This window comes from Aspergillus pseudodeflectus (assembly GCF_044049435.1).
Source record: "Aspergillus pseudodeflectus strain CBS 756.74 chromosome Unknown BJX68scaffold_1, whole genome shotgun sequence".
Lineage (NCBI taxonomy): Eukaryota > Fungi > Ascomycota > Eurotiomycetes > Eurotiales > Aspergillaceae > Aspergillus > Aspergillus pseudodeflectus.
This window is the reverse complement of record NW_027263777.1, coordinates 388,958-404,021: the sequence shown is the minus strand read 5'-3', so window position 1 is coordinate 404,021 and position 15,064 is coordinate 388,958. Positions and strand designations below refer to the sequence as shown.

Below are 15,064 nucleotides of genomic sequence, written 5' to 3'. Positions count from 1 at the left end.
TGCAATAGTACGCGAAAATTGAGTGGCTTTGTGAGAGAGATAATACAATTCTGAGAGTATAAATACACCGAGGAGGCAAATGGAACGAGGTACCCAAGGGGAAAATGCACAGGGACTCAGAGTCTCCTCCCCGCAGTCAACAGATTAGAATACAAGGAACTAGCCGATTGCTATCCATCAAACACAGTGCCGTAAGCTGAGTCTAGTAGTTCTTTGGGTTGTAGGTTGGCTTCGTCTTCTGCCGGATGTTGCTTTGTTTTTCCGCAGATTTCCAAATTGCGGCCTGGTTCGTTTGCAGCCACTCGTTGAATGAGGGTCGCTCAGGCAGACCTAGGCGCTCTCTCTCCGTATTAAGCTTCTTTTGGATTCGCTCGGTCTGCATCACTCGATATCGGAGTTTCCATCCGTAAAGGCCCAACGCCTTGACCCGCCCCGGACTATCCCCTAGCACGTACTGGTCAAGGCTTCCTGCCTTCTGAATCGTTCGTATGGCTTTCCGTGTGACCTTGACGTAAAGATGTTCGTCAAGCGCCTTGCTATACAGCTTCTTCCGCCTAACGTTGGGCTTCCAGAATCGTCGCGTTTTGCCTTCGTTTCGGCCCTGAGAAATCTTGTTTCCGTACTGAATCGTTGCGCCACCATAGAGACCCGTGTTGGATTGTCGGTACGTGTAATTGGGTTTGTATGGATATGGAGGTATATGATCCGGTAGCGGTTTAATCTTCTGTGCCGGCTGTGTGGTAGAAAATGCTCGCTTTGAAGCCGTCAAAGACAGACTGTGAAAAGCCGCGAAGAGGGAGAAGGGACGACGAAGCATTGTGGCGAGGGTAAACAGGTCCGTAATTCGCTTTATTCGAGTCAGATTGGACCATTTAATGATAGCATAGAGTGGAATTTCCAGCTGGGAGGCGCCGGGCGTCGTCTGGGGGTTGCGAATGGTAGCTGTAGGCTGCCCTGGCTGGAAACTGGAGATGGCAGACTTTGGAGCGAACTCACCGCCTTGGCATAATATTGAACGATTTCCGCAGAGCTGCTCCAGAACCACCTATCCGCCTCTCTACCTTCCATTATCAACAGGTCCAAGTCTTCCACTCAATCAATCCGGCGAACTTCGCTCATTCAACTGTTCTTATAACTTGCCCCCGTCCGTCCGCTTCACAATTAGGGCCACGCCCCCTCCTTCACCATGGTTCAGATCAGCGAAGTCAAGGGCAATTCGCGCGAAAACAGGACAGCTGCCCACACACATATCAAAGGTCTCGGGCTACGCCCAGATGGCACCTCGGAGATCTCGAGTGATGGTTGGGTCGGTCAGGCGGCAGCTCGAGAGGTGTGTAAACTTTGATCTCTTTCACCTGATGCTTTCTTGTCTCTATTCGTTTGCTTCAGCGCGCAAGTAATTGCGCGGGTCTGCTAATGCGCTTTCTTCTGCAGGCTTGCGGTGTCGTTGTGGATTTGATCAAAGCGAAGAAAATGGCCGGGCGAGCGGTTCTTCTTGCGGGTGGCCCAGGAACTGGAAAGACGGCCCTGGCCCTCGCCGTTTCCCAGGAACTAGGGACAAAGGTTCCCTTCTGCCCCATCGTTGGCAGTGAGATTTATTCTGCCGAAGTCAAGAAAACAGAAGCCCTCATGGAGAACTTTAGAAGAGCAATTGGTATGAGGCGTCTGGATCCGCCTTGAGAATCAGTTACGCGACTAACATAACGGTGTAGGTCTCCGTGTCCGGGAAACGAAAGAGGTATACGAAGGCGAAGTTACGGAGCTTACACCTCAGGAAGCCGAGAACCCCCTTGGCGGCTATGGCCGCACGATTAGCCATCTAATCATTGGGTTGAAGTCCGCCAAGGGAACGAAGAAGCTACGCCTCGATCCCAGTATCTACGAAGCTATTCAAAAGGAGCGGGTCACTGTTGGAGATGTCATCTACATTGAAGCCAACACCGGAGCCTGCAAGCGAGTAGGACGGTCCGACGCGTACGCGACCGAGTTTGACCTCGAGGCCGAAGAATACGTCCCGGTTCCGAAGGGTGAGGTCCACAAAAAGAAGGAAATAGTTCAGGACGTGACACTACACGACCTGGATATCGCCAATGCCCGGCCGCAAGGTGGACAAGATGTTATGAGCATGATGGGACAACTTATGAAGCCCAAGAAGACCGAAATCACGGATAAGCTACGCCAAGAGATCAACAAAGTAGTGAATCGCTACATTGACCAGGGCGTCGCAGAGCTAGTTCCTGGTGTCCTCTTCATTGACGAGGTTCGTCTGACCTAAGTTCGCCGTTCGTCCATTTCTTTTATTCTCTTGTGGTTGACATGTTATCTATAGGTTCACATGCTCGATATTGAATGCTTCACATACCTGAACCGAGCCCTCGAATCTACGATATCCCCCATCGTCATTCTTGCCTCAAATCGCGGCCACACAGTCATTCGCGGCACTGACGATATTGCCGCCGCTCATGGTATCCCTCCAGACCTCCTTGCTCGTCTCCTCATTATACCTACCCACCCATACTCGCCCGACGAAATCAAGACCATCATTCGCCTACGCGCCAAGACAGAAGGCCTCAACATCACGGATCCCGCGCTTGACAAGGTCGCAGACCATGGCAGCAAGGTCAGCCTACGGTATGCCTTGCAGTTACTGACGCCAGCCAGCATTCTTGCGCGGGTTAATGGGCGACCGGGTGGTATTGAGGAAGCCGACGTCACAGAATGCGAGGATCTTTTCCTAGATGCTAAGAGGAGCGCTGCAATTGTGAGCCAGGATAGCGAGAAGTTCCTTTAGATCTGCTTGAGATTGGTACATTCGTCTAAGATGGCGTCACTGGAGATGTCGGTCTAGTTTTGCAAAGCAGGGTGGGAGTTTCACGTAATTCAATGATAAAACAGAGAAGACCTGTAATAACTAAATAATATTGTACACGATGTTTTATGGTTGTTTGGGTTTATGTACTGGAAAGGCGATTCTCGACTTTTCCTCGTCAACACTCTTACGGTTGATGACAATTGGGTGGTTCTATTCAATCTCACCGTTACCTAATATCATTCTTTATTTACTGAGGTTGCTCTAGGAAAAGGATTAAGGGGATCTCCAGATCCTGAAGAAACTCAGACGAGCCCTAATCTTGGATGCGGGTGTGTGAACACGACGCAGCAATAACAATAAAATCTCAAATACAACAACCAAGAGACGAATCGCCTGCAGTACAGTCTTAATAAGATGGACTCTGATCCCTGGACGCTGCTTTGAATAGTCAGTTGAAGCTAGGGGCTCCGAGTGAAAAGCGATGTTGAACGGGATAGTGGCACCGAGATCCTCAACGGCCATTCTCAGGCCAGAAGTAATCGCGTCCTCCAGGAGGCCGCGGCCTGTCCAGCAGAAGCCGTAGCTTAGACCTCGTGTATTCTGGATCGAGGGGAGGCGCGACTGTGCGCCAAGCGATTCAGCGGTTGGTTCAGGTTCAGTAAACTCCCACACTCCCTGCACAAAGCTAGGGTGAGGCGGCGAGAGCGGGTTCAGCGTTATGAGTACATCACCAAATCGCGAAGTTGAAACATCTTGAAGGATGTTGATATCGTATCTTAGGCAAGACATGGGAGGACTGAACTCTGGTCCTCGGAAATTGCGAGATGCCATAATATAATTGTGACCAGGTACGGCACTGTCGCTGGTTGACTAGCGATATTTTAGCCGTTGTACGCTCTGTAGAGATAGGGGACTGCTCACAGGCTTGTCTGAATGTAGAATTGCAATGTTTCTTGCGACACCGAGGCCCCGGAGGATATCTCTCTCCTCGGCATTCACTTTAGAACCTAAAAGTTGAAGTATTTCAGGTCCATCCACTGTAAAGATGATATGATCGAAATCCTCGAAATGTGACTGTTTACCGCCGGATGTAACAAGGTCATATTGGGCCTTGGACCGTCGAATTACCTCTTGCACCTTTGTCCGAAGATGGAGCTTTTCATGGGGTAGATGTTTGATCATGGCTTCTATCAGGTACCTAATTCCAGGATCAATCCGTCGCCATTTTGGTACTGTTTCGCATGTGGATAGGATTTGATGGTCGTTCAGAGATCGAGCCAGTGCCTTGATGGGGATATGCGGCAGATATCTTCCAGCATTTGTTCGCCAGAGCATCGAAAGCAATGGGGTAAGATATCGGTCTCGAAAATTGTTAGAGTAGCTTTTTTCCGCCAGGTAGATATCCGCCAAATCTTGAGCACTCGCAAGCTCAGTAGCCGGGTGGGCCAGAACGTCCGCACCAAGATACCTCAGGCTGACGACATCGAGTAGGAGCCGGTAAGTCTTCAGCTTGCACAGTATCTGTGGGCTAAGAAGAATACTTTTCACGATACTTATATGCCACTTGAAGATGGAAGTATCGTCTAATACGCCGAATGAGAAAGGTACCGCTGTTGTAGGTATCCCCAGGTGGTACAATAGTGAAACAAGGTTGGCTGTGCATGGCAGTTAGTTCAACCAAGGGCAAATAGGTAAGAGCAATACGGACGACAAGCCTCGGGGTTAAACGTTGGCAACTCTTGATCAACTTGGACTTGGTTGCCACGACTCTCAAATAGCCAAGACTTCATATGCCCACCCAGTGCCGCCGAGGCTTCGAATAAGTGAACATCATGACAGGAGCTCTGTAGGGCCCAGAAAGAGGTGATTCCTGTGAGGCCGCCACCTACAATGGCGATTTTGCGGGGTTCAGAAGGTGCCATTGAAAGTGCGGGTCGTGGCAAACATCTCCGGTCATCTAAGAAGTAGATCTAATAACGAAGCCAAGATAGCCCAAAGAACAAGTAGAACGAATGGTGCCCTTCTGCTCACCTGGAGCAGAGACGGCAAGTGTCAATATAGAAGCTATTGAAGAGACAGGTTCAAAAGCCAAACGAGAAAAGAAAGTCAGGGAAGTGCGGCCGCACAAGCCATTGACGACAGTAATGTTGGGCTCTGGACTAGTAATGTATGCAATGTTGGAGAGGATGACCGTGTCAGATGACGACGAGGCCTAAAGTTATATCATTCCCGTCGGGGTGGACTTCAGAGCAGTACTCAAGGCCTCTCGGGAAGCGAATTGTTAATGCGTTAATGTCATACAGCAGACCTTGCAGATGGAGTGGATAAATAACCCGTTGAATGAATCAGGACGAGGCGGTTAATGAGGCTTGCAGTGACTTCGGGCCATTGCTCACCAGACCTCAGTTATCCTCGTCTTCATGGAGATCGATTTTATTCCGCGACAAAGTCATAATAACAACTTTAAAGATAGTAGCGCCTCCCTAGATAACGGTGATCCAGAGTTTTGCCTATCGATAGCCTATGGAGGGAAGGGCCCAGGCAAGAATGAAGCTTCCCAGACCAGATCAAATGTCTCGGCGATCACGTGGCAGTGACTTTGCATCAATGAGGAGTCGCAGGCCTCCATCAATTCAAGTACCATCATTGTCTTGCTCATCCTCATTTGTGTCGCTTTACATTTCCACGCCTCTCTTAGATTTTCGACGTATAATCTCGCGATATTTCGACGCTGAGCGGTGCATTCGTTGAACAATAGTCGTCCTTGAGCCACGGCGGCCTCGATACCAGCCTCCGCCAGCTTATCGTCTCCTCCTGAGCTCACCATAACCAGACGTATACCGATTGACATACAGCGCAATGTCGAACCCTCTAGACAGTGATGCCGGCTCTGAGATGTTCAGCAGCTACGAAACGGAGCTGAACCTCGTCCAAGCCGACCTAAACCAGAAGCTTGACCAGATTACGGAGCTTAGCGGAGAGCAACGAAACTCGGCTATCAGGCAAGCGGAGCGAGCCCTTGAAGAGGCAACAGAGCTGGTAAGTCAGATGCATCTATATTTCTCATTCATGCCACACGTCCGGAACTTACAGACTAACATCGCCGCAGTTGGACCAAATGCGCCTAGAGAAGCAGAATATCCCACTCGACGCTCGGTCAAAGATCAACATTCGCTTTCGCAACTACTCGACAGACGTCGACGAGGCGAAGCGCAAGCTTAAATCTCTATCCGATGACCGACAGGCGCTTTTCGGTGACCGCTACACCGACGATCCTCAGGATGAGCATCTGGAACAGAGGCAACAGCTTCTGTCCGGAACCGATCGCCTCGAGCGTAGCTCTGCGCGATTGCAGGAGAGTCAACGGATTGCGCTGGAAACCGAAGACATTGGCCGGAACACCTTGGCTGATCTGAACATGCAACGGGAGACTATCCAGCATGCGCACGGTAGACTGCAGGCAAGCGAGGGACATGTGGACACCAGCATCAAGACCCTGAGAGGCATGGCCCGTAGGTACTGTCGCCCTGTCCTCCATTTGCATATCACGACCTTTTGCAGACTGTTCGATTTCGATATCTAACCCGGTCTTATTTAGGATGGCTACGAATCGGTTAATCACGATTGCCATAATCACTGTTTTGATTTTGTTGATTTTTGCTGTGATCTACAGCAAGTTCAGTTGAGCGTCGGTTTCGAGCGGGCGTTGAAATCGGGATATGCATCGCCATTGCGCAACGCTGTATGATAGCAAACTCCAGCCTTTATGATTTTACGTTTATAGCTGTACTAATCATCTTCATTCTCAAATGAATTATTGATTCCCACCCCCACATCTCGCAAACCTTCCAGCTCAGTATAAATAAGTAATGAAATGGGTATCATAGGCATCGTCAAGTCATCACTCAGAAAAACGTAAAAGATCCGAAAGTCCCAGACCTCGAAGGTATATCCGCCAACATCAGTTCATAATCCTCATCGCGCCAAATGCAATATTGACCACCACGCCCACAAACACCGCCAACCCTTTCCGCCAGCTCCAGACACCTTCTTCCCTCCGCAGCCACATCGCACAACCGACGGGCCAGAAAAAGCCCATAACAGCACCCCAGAGCATATCGTCAATTGCACCCCGCGACCCGGTTCCAAATCCACCATCGTCATCCGTAAACACGACTCCCTCGGCGCCACCAACCGCTCCCGCCGCCATCGCCGACGTCCCCTCATCCATCCACCTATCCTCGAGTTCGCGCAGCTCCGCCCCACTAGGCATCGTGTCAGGAGTGCGCGAAACCGACTGAATTGCCATAAACTGCGACCTAAGGGCAGCAACTTCGGCTGCTGTGAATCCCGCTGAGAGGAGGCGGTCGAAGCCGCGCGGAGCGGGTGCCGTAGAGGACTGATCATGGCGCTGCGCATTCCGTAGGTTCCCCGCCTCAGTCTGTGAATCTTGCCTTTCGTGAAGCGTTGAGGCAGCGGCGGCTTCGGTGGCGAGATCAGCGGCGCTCAGGACGATGTCGCCGATCGAGCAGTGGACGTATAACCGGGGCGGCTCGCGGACGGGCTGTTTCCCTTTATCTTTTTTACCGGTCTTGTCGCCGTCTCCATGGTTCTCAAGTGTGTCTATTGTTGATCGGGAGAATCGTGTTTGGGGGGGAGGTAACTTTAATGAGAGAGCGAGGGGTGTGGTGTCTTCGAGACCACGGCCAGCGTAGATCAAGCGGAGACGGTGCGATGATAGACTAGATGGGAGGCGTGCGCGGATTGCTTGTTTGAGTCCGGCGGATGTGGTGGTTTCAGGGGATTCGATGTCGAGACGGAGATCTGGTATTGAAGCCGAGAATCGGACTATGATCAGGAGAGGGTCATTCTCCATGGCAGGAGGGTCGCGGCTTAGAATGCTCGGTGCGCTTGACATCGTTCATTCGGATCTGTGTTTCGTCACTGGATTGCGGAATTGTGAAGAGCATGTAGTGGTCCGTGTGTGAATTCGAGATCAGGTTGCGGTGTGTGTTGCCTTGACAATGATCCCAGTATAGCCGCACGTGATATCTCGTATCAAGTTGACAAAGACAAACAACAACGCAAACAATCCAGGGCTTCTCTTGAAACAGTTGGTTTTACGTTTTCACTGTTATTATTATCATTGAGCCTCCCAACACTCAAGGGACGGCTCGTAGTCTCATTTTTGGGAATCTAGCCGTCCCACCCCGCAGCCTCCTCGAGACAATCGAAAAAGGTACCTGTTCGAGGGACCGAGATTGAGCCAAAACCCCCGGTTTGACGGGGAAACTGTGGGTGTCCTTGTCAGCGGGAGCATGTTGTTTTAGATCTCTGGGACGAGCAACCAGATGCTGAATACATCGAACCAAGAAGACGACTTTCCCCTAGTGTAGTCCACATTATCCTGCTTAGCTTTGCCATCGACGGGCCCGACTCACTTGAGAGCGTGAAGGAAAAGGTATGTTACGTATGGTTCTGTCAGTTATGGCTTAAAAGTGGCTATTCGTACTATGTTGTATTACGCCGAGGCTATATTTAATTATCTTCTCACTACAGTGGACGCAGCATGCTTTCTCGCTCTATCCACGAGTCCCTATACTTCTAGTTGGGTGCAACAAAGATCTCCGAAACGGCTCACGCCTGAAGGAGCACCTTGAATCTATGAAACAGGTGCCTGTTACTTGGAGAGGTTGCCAGATATATCCAGGCTATCAATGCCGAATGTTCTCAATGGACTTGTGATGGGGTCCCAGAGGTCCTAGAGGCGGCTGCCCAAGCATCGCTTACGACGAAGAAGCGCCGACAGATGCAGCGGTGCGATATCATGTGAAGGACGTTTATTAATCTCTGTAACTCTCTATATACATTGATGAAGTGGCAGGATATCTCTTAGACCAGGTACGGGCTAGGATGATCCTCACTCTAGTCATCATAGGGCAGTGATATGTCGCTGGCCAACACATAAAGAAGTGAAGTAGTCGTTGCGTGATGCACTTTCTGGGTTAGCACGGCTAAAATAGTTGTACAAATGGTGGGAAAAGTTCCACCGGGAATCATAAGTGGCTTGCTCCAAGCAGCCAAACGAAAGAACGCCGTCTAATGCACCGATGACGAGACTCGTAGAGCCATATCGCAAGGCAAAGAAACCGAAAAGAAAGGGGATGTATCAAGAAGCTAAACCATGAACGATTCGCCACAGCCGCATTCTTCCTCTATTGAGTGCGTTAGCATTTGAATCATCAGACGACAGAAATCAAGAAGCCTTACTGATATTTGGGTTGCGAAAAACAAATCTTGCACTTAGTTTGTCTTCCTGCCAGTCCATTTCACTGCCGATTATGCTGAACAACGCCTTGCTATCAATCAAGACCTTGACCCCATCTTGTTCAACGACCTCGTCAAATGTGCCTGGCTTCTCAACATATTCGAGGTGGTAGGCGAGACCGGAACAGCCGCGGTTCTTAACACCAACACGAATTAACTTTGGATCGGGTTGGGATAGAAGTCCGCGGAGCTGTTCAATCGCAACAGGAGTTAACTTCATTGCCGCCTTGCGGGGCCGGAGCTTTCTGCGAGGCTTCTCGGGAGCCTTGGACGTGGCTGGCGTAGACTCAACGGGCTTTGGCTGTCGAGCTTCGCCTTCGCTCGTTATTGTAGAGCTGTTTTGTGTTTCTTGGCGGTGCTGGATGGGTTCACGGGGGTTCAGAAAATCGGCGGCGATGGGTGAGTCTTTGGCTCCAGGGCTTGGTAGTATTGGGAAAGCAGATGGTAATGTGTGTGGTCGATACGCGGTGGCGGTCTGCATATCACGCTTTGATGATCTGTAGGCGTTGCCATATGAGGAGAACAATCGATGCTTTGGTGCGAGGCGCAAGCAGGACGACTGCTGCACACATCGAAGCATGGCAGATGATGTCACAGGCGAATGCGTTGCCGGTCTGCAGAGCGACATGATGTGAATTGAAGGGGATGAGTCGGGTAAGTCTATATCGTAATAAAGGTCTATTGGAAGTTCATGTGGTTTGAAGAGATAATGCCGATGGGGGGAAGACGAGGTGGCTCAAAGGTGACTCGGTGTATTTTGTAGGCGGAAAACTTGAGGTCCGAGCAGTCTGAGTCGGCGGCGGATCGGTTAAAACGGGGACAGCGCCAAAGCAGAGTACCCGGGTGCACCAATCACCGTAAAGGCGTTTCTACACATTAACTATGGCGCCACTTTGCATCTCCTGATCGCTGCAAGGCTGAACTCTCGATCATTCTTACAAACCAAACGGTCATCAAGTCCTGTATTCAATATTGTCAATTACCCATTGATAATGGCTTCCAGGAGCTCCGCAGCTTTGCGGCTTGCTGGGAAGCCTGGCGACGTCAGTGGTTCCGACGGAGTATTAATAATTCAGTGTCTGCCTAAGGCACCAAAGCCCACACCAGCCTAATTGAGGGGGATTGAAGATGTGGCTTGAATTTGAGCCACATATGAGGCTGGTGCTCTTGTGCTGGCCCAAGCAGGTCACATGTGGCCGTTCCTGGAACATGTACGAGGCTGTTATCTATCCAGAACCATCAACTTGGCTGTAGCATGGTTGAAAGACCTTAGGCTATTCTCTATTCATCTCTTTGTTTCTGTGTCCGCTCAACTCTGCAATGCCGGCTGTGGCCCATGTCTAGCACAATGGACTCCCCCTTAACGCAGCAAAGTAGACCCGAAACATTCAAGCCTAAGATTGTGCAACTATATCAGAACTTATTTCAAGTACCAACTTCTTGCTGCTGAGGTGCTAGTCGAAGACTCCTGTACTAATCTCTACATAGAATTCCGAATATGTTGACCCATCAGAAGGGTTTTGGAGGGAATTCTTCCTATTGCCGCCTGATCGAGCCCAGCTCAATACTATTCTCGAGGCTCTCAGTCCCGATGAAACGCTTAATCTTCAGGTGTGTCTTGACCGTGCATACCCCTTACTGCTAGTCTTGCGCTGTGACTGAGTCGTTTAAGACTCAAACCCAGCTGCTCTTCACTCGCGCAATCCGCGAGGCTGCCTCCGGGTCTGCCCCCGTCGATGCATATGCCCTCGAGGTAAGTGCCATATTGCAATTTAGACGTCTTCGGCATCTGACAGGAGCTAGACATTGACAGCCTTTCTGGCCTGCATTCTGAAGAAGAAGTATACCAACCCCAGTTCCGACGTCATCGCCGTTCTGGCTGGTCTCGATAAGGTTGATCAGGTCATTTCCAATTTTGTCGCTGTCCTGGATGGCATCATCCGTAGTGGCAGCAGCAGTAAGTAACTGTCGAGAAAGTTCTGGTGTTATCGGCCACACGTTAACGATACTCTAGTGAACATTCGGTTCAAGGCGATTCGAACAGCCATTGCCATGACCAGTGGAGCATACAAGACCAGTCTGGTGTCATACTTTACTCATCGAGATTTATTCCCTTCAATCATGAAGGTATGTCTCCCTGTCGTGCAGGCGTTCTATCACTTGGATGTGGAGATTGACCAGACTATAGCTTGTGCATGAATCGGAATCACCAATGCAAGTCTTTGAACCATTTCTCCTCCTGGGCCTTCTGGCCAACTACAACAAGTTTGAGCTTCAGAATCCATATCAACTACGACTTGATGACTTTGTCAACGAGTCGAGCATTGAAAAGATTGTTAAAGGAGTTGCTATCTCCTGTGGTGCCTTGAGAAACGGCTATGTAGCTGTACAAGACGACTCCCCTGAGGGCTGGACCCTGATCGGGACTCTGATATATTTTGGATTGGGCGTGCTATCTCCTTCCAAACGAGAAAAGCCAGCGCCTCCCTCGCCTGAAGAAGCGAAGGAGATGTTTGCGGCTCTGTAAGTCACAATCGGCCTTCCTATGACTCGCTTTTTTCCGGCTGACAGAACCAGACCAGCACAGCAGGCAGCCATCCTCCTCGCCACATACGACTTCACAAATGCAAACAAGCTTTTTGGCTACCATCTGATCAATTCCGCGCCGGCAAAGGACACCGAGGAGTCTCCGTTTTCCAGCTTTCTGTCCCTGACCTCCTACCTCATGCACCACGCGTACCGCTCTCCGCGTGTTGCATATTACGCTGAGCTTAACCTCTTCACTTTACGTATTCTCTCCGAGGACTCGACTTCATGCAAGCTTCTGTGCAGCGATGAAAGCAAAAGAAAGGTCCGCCTTTGTAGGCAAAAGCAACCTTATTTGCCTCTCGTGGCAGGAAATCGTGTGCTTGCGACTGCCGTATTTGACATTTTGATCGATGCCATCTCACACAATTTGAGACGTCGTCTCGACGTTCAACTCTACAGGTATGTCCTCACAGTAATCTGTTAGTCGTCTCAGGCTCGTCAAACCTAATCTGCGCCTGTCAGCCATACAATCGCAATCTTCCTCCGCATCCTCACCTACCTATCCATGAACAGAATTCGACTCGCCTACCACTGGTCGGAACTATGGCGCAACCTGCTCTCCCTTTTGCGCTTCTTGACCACCTACGCCTCTGACCTAACCAGCAGCCCGTACATAACAACTCTAGCCACCTCCCTAGTGGACCTCGTCGCATTCTGCGTATCCGCAGGGGACACCTTTCTCCCCGACCCTGCCTCCTACGACGATCTCTTCTACAAACTCGTCGAAACAGGGCCCATCATCGCCAAGTTCCGCGACGTCTACTCCCTCAAACCATCCGCCGCATCATCTAGCCTCTCCAAAACCGCCGACTCAAACAAGGACATCCACGTGGCTGCCGTTGAAACCCTCATCTCCGTCTCTACGCACTTCTATGCTCTTCTTTTCAATCCGGGTACAGATGCAGAGACCAAGTCAGAGGGCGACGCCCAGACACCCGTTCCGATACCAGCGGCGCAGAAGAAGAATCTTGGTCCGCGCGAAGTCCATCGCATCATCAAGCAGGGATACGATACGTTGAGCATTCAGCCTCCCGAGGGCTTGAGCGCATGGACGAGGTATCGCGAGGCGGACTGGAAGACGGAGTTGAAGCGGGCGGCGAGGTGTGCTGTTGATGATGCTACGCAGCTGGTGGCATAGTTTTGGTCACCTCGACGTCTGATAAAGTATGGCTGCTGGGTCTATTACCTGTATATGCCCTGATGATCTTAATTGATTGGAACTCGGACTATAAAATGTGAATATACCCTTCTTTCAATTTTCGCTTCCGCGCTAGAAAATTCGCGGAAACTCTGTTCCATTTTGCAATCCCCTAAAGCCCGCCTGTTTTGATATAATGGGTGAGGAGAAACATCCGAGAAATACACGCAGACAGTTTCTATCCCTGCTGCCTCAGCTATAAAAGAATTAATGGTAGAAAAGAAGCGAAAGAAAATAGAGCAGTAATATGCGCTTTACACCAGGCGCGACGTCGCGGTACCTGGTGTCGGGTTCGGGACACCACGAGATTTCTCGACGTATTCGTTACTCGCAGTCATGTACCTTGTGGCGAAATAGTTGTTTGAGTTCTTGCTCAGCCAAATCGTGAATTTTGATAGCTCTTCACGAAGTCTGTTGGTAGATTGAAGGTCCATATTCGTTTGTGCGATGAGCTCGGGCATCGTGGCTACGACTTGATTAGAGACGATGTGTTTGGGCCTAAAATCCAGAAGAACTCACCAAAAAGACGCGTCAAGTGCTCTGCACCGTAGATATCAAGCGGACCTTTGTCTGCGAACTCGCCAGACCCAGCCTCCCACCTCTTCCGCAGGACGCGATACTGCTCACGCTCAAACCTATATAGAAGAATCTTGTCGAGTGATTTGTCAAAGTACTCTCGCACGCCCATAATCACTTCTTCTAGGACATCTAGGTCTGCTGAGCCTGTACGTTTCGGCTTCTCCTCTTTTAGATAGTCGTCTAGGATCTGATTAACCGAGCTCTTGGCTGGCAATGCCACAACCTGCTGGTTCTTGGTGACATTTTCCCAGTCATCCACAAGGAGCGACTTGAGGTTATCTGGCATCACAATTCTCACTGACGGTCGAGTGTAGAAAGTTTCCTCCTGAACACTGGGTTAGCTCCGGATTCGACATTGTATGGCGCGCGGTGTGCAACGGTGGCTTCAGAGTCCCTTCACTTAGCGACAGGAGTGTTATTAGCATACCTTTTCTACGTCATTATCTCTCGCTCTCTTCGTACCACGGCCGGGTACGGATGTTTGTCTTTCTTCACTCCCACGCGCAGAGCTGCGATCGGAACCTCCCCTCTTTTTGGCAGGGGTTTTGGTGGTTTTCTGACGGAGTGCGGCCTCAGCCTCCCTGCGGAGCGTCGTTGCTAATTCCCTATTCTCCTCCGTAAATTTACGAAGGCGATCTTGGGGCACCCAGTCATCCCATCTGGTTTGAACAAAAGTCAATATCATCCTGTAAACTTGGCACTTGATGCGCCACCTCGTCCCAACGGAGTGAGGCGAACTGCCACGCGGGACAAGTCAGGGGCGTCAGAGCCCGACAATTCCCCGTGGCCAGACATCACAAACACAGAATTGCACGTAGACTCGGAAAGCGGCCAGGAAAACTGATGAATAATACGTACGTGTTCTTCCAGCCCTTATAATGGACCAGATATTCGTATGGACTTTTTCGATCATCGGGTTCAGTGTGCCTTAAATCGAGAATTTTCGCCTCATAGAGAATCTCATGATGAAAGCAGAGCACTCTCTCGTCTTTCTGATAAGTCGTTTGGCCCGCGGGTGCCATTTTGCTGGCAATGTAGATTCACACAGGCGCTTGAAAATGAAGATGCAAGCCCCTGTAGGGGAAGTCAAGCACGCTGAAAAAGTTGCAGGGTCACAGCGCCACACCGTAAAGTCGTGATACAATTTGTCAAAACAGCTAATCTCACTGAGTGCGAGGCAATCGACTGCTCAGTCTCGAGGACGCGTGGTCTGGAACCAAGCCAGGACGTATTTGAGAACGCCAGAAGTTGCCAAAGCGCGTATTCAGCCCGTTACCTCCAATAAAGTCACGAGCTCAGGCTGGCAGTGAGTTCTCTCTACCACAAGAGGGCTGAACTTTCTGTAGTTCCTCAGGTTTGATAACCAATGGCAAGTCTTGATGCTGTCGAGAAGCAAACCGAAGAAAGGCTCAATTCGAGCAATAATGATTTCAACAATCACCTGTCAACAAAAATGCTGCGTAGTCAAAAGTTCCGGAGTAAGTTGTTCCAGAGTAGGTGTTGGCAGAGGAGAATGGTGGAAGGAAGACGGAGAGAGGAGGCGGAAGAACTACTTAACG

At 50.3% G+C, this 15,064-nt stretch overlaps 8 protein-coding genes across 8 annotated transcripts; 3 read left to right on the top strand and 5 right to left on the bottom strand.

Annotated features, from left to right (window-relative positions):
• Position 1: 1 nt before the first annotated feature.
• BJX68DRAFT_4386 (mitochondrial 54S ribosomal protein bL28m) lies at positions 2-960 on the bottom strand. The gene has a single exon (XM_071049165.1). It carries the CDS (start codon positions 815-817, stop codon positions 203-205), a length of 615 nt encoding a protein of 204 aa, XP_070905509.1. The 5' UTR covers positions 818-960; the 3' UTR covers positions 2-202.
• An 82-nt stretch (positions 961-1,042) lies between these two features.
• rvb1 (RuvB family ATP-dependent DNA helicase pontin) lies at positions 1,043-2,938 on the top strand. Its single transcript, XM_071049156.1, has 4 exons — positions 1,043-1,330; positions 1,435-1,654; positions 1,713-2,260; positions 2,330-2,938. Exons 1-4 carry the CDS (start codon positions 1,187-1,189, stop codon positions 2,789-2,791), a joined length of 1,374 nt encoding a protein of 457 aa, XP_070905508.1. The 5' UTR covers positions 1,043-1,186; the 3' UTR covers positions 2,792-2,938.
• Positions 2,939-5,033, bottom strand: BJX68DRAFT_4360 (uncharacterized protein). The gene is made up of 3 exons (XM_071049159.1): positions 4,521-5,033; positions 3,734-4,467; positions 2,939-3,682 (listed from the first exon to the last, which is right to left on the bottom strand). The coding sequence occupies exons 1-3, from the start codon at positions 4,732-4,734 to the stop codon at positions 3,086-3,088; spliced, it is 1,545 nt and encodes a 514-aa protein (XP_070905507.1). The 5' UTR covers positions 4,735-5,033; the 3' UTR covers positions 2,939-3,085.
• A 362-nt stretch (positions 5,034-5,395) lies between these two features.
• On the top strand, positions 5,396-6,645 carry BJX68DRAFT_222464 (v-SNARE protein VTI1). Its single transcript, XM_071037995.1, has 3 exons — positions 5,396-5,851; positions 5,922-6,328; positions 6,411-6,645. Exons 1-3 carry the CDS (start codon positions 5,672-5,674, stop codon positions 6,496-6,498), a joined length of 675 nt encoding a protein of 224 aa, XP_070905506.1. The 5' UTR covers positions 5,396-5,671; the 3' UTR covers positions 6,499-6,645.
• A 4-nt stretch (positions 6,646-6,649) lies between these two features.
• BJX68DRAFT_222462 (DSC3 family protein) lies at positions 6,650-7,859 on the bottom strand. The gene has a single exon (XM_071037994.1). The coding sequence runs from the start codon at positions 7,728-7,730 to the stop codon at positions 6,774-6,776; it is 957 nt and encodes a 318-aa protein (XP_070905505.1). The 5' UTR covers positions 7,731-7,859; the 3' UTR covers positions 6,650-6,773.
• Positions 7,860-8,637: 778 nt separating this feature from the next.
• Positions 8,638-9,969, bottom strand: isa1 (Fe-binding Fe/S cluster assembly protein ISA1). The gene is made up of 2 exons (XM_071037993.1): positions 9,083-9,969; positions 8,638-9,027 (listed from the first exon to the last, which is right to left on the bottom strand). Exons 1-2 carry the CDS (start codon positions 9,765-9,767, stop codon positions 8,990-8,992), a joined length of 723 nt encoding a protein of 240 aa, XP_070905504.1. The 5' UTR covers positions 9,768-9,969; the 3' UTR covers positions 8,638-8,989.
• A 114-nt stretch (positions 9,970-10,083) lies between these two features.
• On the top strand, positions 10,084-12,956 carry BJX68DRAFT_222458 (ARMH3 family protein). Its single transcript, XM_071037992.1, has 8 exons — positions 10,084-10,568; positions 10,628-10,750; positions 10,812-10,892; positions 10,943-11,096; positions 11,154-11,266; positions 11,328-11,662; positions 11,717-12,127; positions 12,191-12,956. The coding sequence occupies exons 1-8, from the start codon at positions 10,476-10,478 to the stop codon at positions 12,864-12,866; spliced, it is 1,986 nt and encodes a 661-aa protein (XP_070905503.1). The 5' UTR covers positions 10,084-10,475; the 3' UTR covers positions 12,867-12,956.
• BJX68DRAFT_222455 (MRG family protein) lies at positions 12,957-15,028 on the bottom strand. Its single transcript, XM_071037991.1, has 4 exons — positions 14,364-15,028; positions 13,933-14,164; positions 13,446-13,830; positions 12,957-13,392 (listed from the first exon to the last, which is right to left on the bottom strand). The coding sequence occupies exons 1-4, from the start codon at positions 14,525-14,527 to the stop codon at positions 13,181-13,183; spliced, it is 993 nt and encodes a 330-aa protein (XP_070905502.1). The 5' UTR covers positions 14,528-15,028; the 3' UTR covers positions 12,957-13,180.
• Between the last annotated feature and the right edge of the window lie 36 nt (positions 15,029-15,064).